This window comes from Etheostoma spectabile, chromosome 7, assembly GCF_008692095.1.
Source record: "Etheostoma spectabile isolate EspeVRDwgs_2016 chromosome 7, UIUC_Espe_1.0, whole genome shotgun sequence".
NCBI lineage: Eukaryota > Metazoa > Chordata > Actinopteri > Perciformes > Percidae > Etheostoma > Etheostoma spectabile.
The window spans coordinates 17,011,161-17,016,162 of record NC_045739.1 but is presented as its reverse complement, the minus strand read 5'-3'; the positions used below and the strand labels follow the sequence as shown (position 1 = coordinate 17,016,162).

The window sequence follows — 5,002 nt, the reverse complement described above, 5'->3', positions numbered from 1 at the left end:
AACTTCATAGAGCTGTCCATTCACATTAAACACTATTGTTACTATATTCTATTGCAGTAATAAGAAGGCTGAACACACACACTATTTGTACTTTTCAAATGCTTTATGTAAATTAAATAATTTTCTTTTTTTTTTCCATATATCCCTGGCGTACTTGACCTGTTTGTATTGTATACACTTGTAGCTGTATACTGTTACTGTTATATGCTCAGTAAAAAATAATAAAACATTTTAAAGTCTTAACCCTGTAACACTTACTAAACACTTGTCGTGTGTTGCGTGTGCCGGATTACTAATTGAGCTACTAGTCATTGTGTCTATAATAAAGCAATTTAAAAGGTACCTAATAAAATTTGTATTTTATCGACTTCTGAAAAATCCTCTGTAATAACCCTCATAAATTGTGCTCTTCTACATCTTGCTGGGTGACAAAAAGGTCAATGACAGGAACGCTTATAAGATGGTTATAGTTGGATGCAACTCACTGAGTTTAGGCTTAAAGTGTTCACAAGAGCGCAGAAGAACACAGTCCAATCATCAGTGCTAATTGAAGGCCTTGAGTGGTGGAGTTTTTGAGTTGGTTATAATTAAATAATGGCTGTGCTAAATTAATGTAATTTAGGCTTGAATTGGCATTGATTTCACTATATAATCATCTATCCACTGCTTTTCATAACAACATGAGCTACCTCATTGAAGGAGATCTTGTTGTTTTTCATCCTCTGAGGTGAGCTCTTCCATGTTTTTCCAAAGAAGTGCTGGTGGTTTCTATCAAACAGGGTCACTCGCAACTGGAAGGTCACATCATGATCCCCCTCTGATATCTCCTGGGAGTGAAGAGGGAAAACACCCACATTAGAAAAGTCAAACGTAATCCTCACCCTAAAAGATTTTGATGTATGAAAACATTAACCTTAAAGTCTTCCAATTTTATTATTGCTCGACTTCTCTGCGAACATAATCCATGAGTTAGTTTGACTCAATATCTTAATACAGGATGCAAGTCCTAAATCCTGCTAACACACATACACTAACACACATCCCACAAAATGATAAATCGTCTTTAAAGTGTTTCATATTTCAATCAGACAATTGTGGGTTCATTTTAACTGAGCAGGTGTTTGGTAATTTATCTCTTAACCGAATTTACAAGTGGATCCATAGCGTGTTTACACTGATATTATGTAGTAGTCAAGGCAATTGACAAGTTGATAAAAATGCAAAATCACCTTTAATCATACACTTTTTGGACGGAGTTCTGCTAGTTTTCCTGAGATGTATTGTGACGTATCATAAAATAGGCGAGATGTGCCTTCATCATAAATAATGACGAAAGTTAGTGGACTGCACAACAACAAACACATAATTTAGGTGCGTTTATTCACTACTGTATATTTTACATGATCAAAACTATTCTCTAAATCTCTACCAAGGCTTTCTCGTTCGCTGTGAGCAATCACCTGCGGGAGGTGAGCTGCAGTGAGCCGGCTAAGGCTAAGCTGGAAGCCGTGAGACTGGGTGAAGTGGCTTTCCACAGCCAGGCGGACTGTCTGACTTGGCGGAGGAACCACCCGGCTTCTTTCAAACACTTCTCTCCAGCCGCCCGCCGTGGTGGATATGTCTTCTGTTTTGACCATGTTCTAGAAAGTTAATAGACGTTAATAGAAAGTTGAGAATTACATTGCTAATATTCTGAAAAGCAGCGTGCAACTCAATTGTTGACCGCTACCTTTGCAATCCATGGATGTATTTCTACCTACCCGTTTAGCTATATTTTCAAACCCACAGCCGCCATATTGTAACTGGATTCTACAACTCGGCGTAGAGGGGTTAGCCGAATAAATCAATAATTTGATCAGAAGTATTTACAAGGGAAAAAATAAAACAAATTCTAGAGATATAACATACAATAGAGTGCTTATGCAACGAATTGTTTAATCTCGTAACTAAAGCTCTATACAGAAGTTTTGCACTGTTTGCAGTAAATCCTCTATACCTCTCATTTGGTATTTTCCATCGCGCTGTATCAGTTGCTATGGTAATGTTCACTTTGCCATACAGCTCACCAGCATGGATACATAACACTACAGTTTACGGTTTTTCATAAATGCGACAAACAAAACATCCAGTTTTTCAGTACCACTACTTACAATAACGCATAACATACATATAAAATTGTATAAAATAATTTTAAAGATAGAACTATTATCGATTTAATAGTAGGTCATGTAAAGTGAGCAACGTTAGTAGTAGTAGTAGTATAGGGTTAGTAGTACTACTACTACTACTACTACTACTACTACTACTAACAGCTACTAGCTGTTAGTAGTAGTAGTAGTTGTAGTAGTGGTAGACTTAGCTAGTAGCATTGATACCATCTGGTCTATCTGACTTCAGTGTGTCGGGCACAAGGGGGAATTAAATTAATTGCTTTATGAAATGCTGTTCTGTCTGCAACTGTATCCCCGTTAGAGACAATCTCCCAAAAAGGCCAAATACAGCCATGGCAAGACATGTTTCCATGCATGCTCAATATAGACATTACAGATGATTCTGAAAAAGCCCTCCAGGGGAGTCAGAAGGTTAAGTATAATAAAGTTGAGGGCATTAAGGGCACAACTTTTGTATTACTTTAGGTTAGAAATGTTACATGATGGATTCCTCTGGGTGCCAGAATTGGAGGGCGGTGTGCTGATAGGACTCTAAAAGGTACAACGCCTTAGTTATCTAGTTTCCTTTTTATTTGTATAGCCACAGGCTCACCACCTGCATTTTGAGTGTAGGCTAACCTACAGTCTGTGCCATCACTGTCAAACAATCACAGTCGCCCCCCTGCTGGAGAAGGCCCATACACATTACATATTAAAGTTGATGTAGGCTAAGCACATTTATTCTGGCTGTACAGGCATAAGAATAAATAGGCCTGCCTTAAAAAATAAAAACAAGTGTTGTAAATAAGCACGTTGCCTCTATAGGTATATTAATCCCATTTGTATGGAAGCAAACAAAAGACATACTGTAGGCCTGAAACTTCAACAGTCACTGAATGTATTTGTTGTTTTTATGGTATCGCTACTATTACTAACGTAAATACCATTACAAAACAAAACAAATGAATAACACTTCCACCACCAGTATACATAGCGTCTCCTTTCTCTGGTCATATAGACAGTTAAAGAAATCGAGCAAAGACGACAAGAAGAGAAACTCTAGAGGGCAGCAACACACCATGCACCGCTCAGTGTCAGCCTCGAGAGAAAGAAGAAGGAAGCGGTAGGTACAAACCACACAGACTAACAACAGTGCAATGTTTAGCCTCTTCGGGAAAAATAAACCTGTGAAAATTAGGAGTTGTAACGAAAGCAGAAAGTACGGAGTTGCAGCAAAAGATGTGAAGCAGTTGCTTAAAAAAGGCTGCAAGTTATTGCAGGTGAGCTCGGGTGTTTTCTTATGGTTTGTTTCAACAACTGCACCGCTAGTTCCGCTTTCTCTTCAGTGGGGATGTGTTGGTTGTTAGATATCGGGAGTCGTTGGTGATACACAAGTCGAGGGTGCCGTAAACATATTTTGCAGTGTTGGTGCTGCACGTAACTTTATCTGTTCGGTTAATTGTAGTCTCGCATTGCCAAGCCTAACTTCCACAGTTCGAGATAGTGGCGGTTTGGTTCAGACTATAGACTGTAAATATTAATATAAAGTCTATGGGTTAGACCAAGTAGGGCCATACATGGGGAATCTCAAAACTATGGGAGAAAATGAGTTGTTTACATTACATTCAGACAACTTGGATTAAGAGATATGTTAACATGTTAAAGTTATTTGCATTTAAGATACTTTATTTTTACATGAGGGAAATGTCACAAAAAAACAGGTCAAAGAGGTATGTAGCAACCCATACTACATCCATGGTAGCAACAGGCTAAAATAACTACTCTAAACTAGTGTGCATAAATATAATGCAAGCAACACAGATGTGTAAAGATCATTTAAAACATGTTTCTTTCAAATGACATGTTACAAATGACCAAGTGGGTTTCAGAGATAGTCAGCCGTTCATCTCCATCCAAAGGAGGTCAGGTGGTGTGTGCACACAAGATAAATAATCTGAACAGTGTGTGTCATAGATAGAAAGAAATGCAGATCACTGTATTCTGTCATTACTCGTCTGCACATTCTGTAAAAACAGCTTTCATGATAATATAGCTAACAAACAGCCCAAGCATTTCCCAAATTCTGGGCACTTTTTTTTTGGTCCTATCACAGTATTCACAGTGTAAGACAATGAGTGCGAGTGGGCATTCCTTTGAATAATGTGAAACTCAAAGAAATACATTTTTGAAATGGCTCAGGATTTGCGAGGCTTTGTCCTACACACAAAGTAGAATAAAATGAACCCTTTTGGGTGAAAAAGAATGAAAATGTCATACATTTGCTCCAATTGTTTACTTGAATTTAAACATCTTTCATCATTATTGGATGTCCATTATTCCAGTTGCCATCTTCTGGTGCACATGTTTGTTTGTATGAGGATGGGACAAAGGTGACAGAGGAATACTTCCCCACTCTGCCAGACAACACAGAACTTGTTCTTCTCTGCAGAGATCAGACATGGAGTGGAGGTAGGTGAATCATTCTCAGACGCCATTAGAAAATCAAGACAAATACTTCACCTCTACACTTGTGTATGTGTTCTCCTGACCAGACACACTGTAAGTTTTGAGGTAGCCAGGATGATTTATAACCTATAACCCCCTGTGGTTCCTATTCCAGTTGTGTGTGACATCGGGCAGTTACTGAGCACAGACCGGCACGCGGCTGACCTCGTTGAAGCGGCGAAAGGTCTCCTGTCTGATGAGCATTCTCCTAAAAGGCGTAAAATCCTGACTGACCTGCTGTTCAACCTGGAGGACAGATCCGAGCTGGAGAGCAGAGACGAGGACGAGGACTGGTTCAAAGGTACAGAGTCTAATCTTGCACTGCCAGACCTTCCTCCACAGCGCCG

General features: G+C 39.0%; 2 protein-coding genes across 5 annotated transcripts in view; one reads left to right on the top strand and one right to left on the bottom strand.

Moving 5' to 3' along the window:
• Positions 1-1,802, bottom strand: part of nphp4 (nephronophthisis 4) — a 161,331-nt gene extending 159,529 nt beyond the window's left edge. For 3 of the 4 annotated variants that reach the window (XM_032519956.1, XM_032519960.1, XM_032519959.1), the window contains exons 1-3: positions 1,730-1,802; positions 1,461-1,640; positions 690-827 (exon numbers count right to left, since the gene is read on the bottom strand). In XM_032519956.1, coding sequence (XP_032375847.1) covers positions 690-827; positions 1,461-1,637 — 315 coding nt within the window. In that variant the 5' untranslated portion in view covers positions 1,638-1,640; positions 1,730-1,802. The remainder of the gene's footprint in view (positions 1-689; positions 828-1,460; positions 1,641-1,729) is intronic. The other variant, XM_032519958.1, reaches the window with a different exon arrangement.
• Positions 1,803-3,229: 1,427 nt separating this feature from the next.
• dffb (DNA fragmentation factor, beta polypeptide (caspase-activated DNase)) overlaps positions 3,230-5,002 on the top strand; it is a gene marked incomplete at its 3' end in the record, with an annotated part of 3,600 nt that continues 1,827 nt past the window's right edge. Inside the window, 3 exon segments of the mRNA XM_032519982.1 lie at positions 3,230-3,430; positions 4,493-4,619; positions 4,771-4,956. Coding sequence (XP_032375873.1) covers positions 3,308-3,430; positions 4,493-4,619; positions 4,771-4,956 — 436 coding nt within the window. The 5' untranslated portion in view covers positions 3,230-3,307.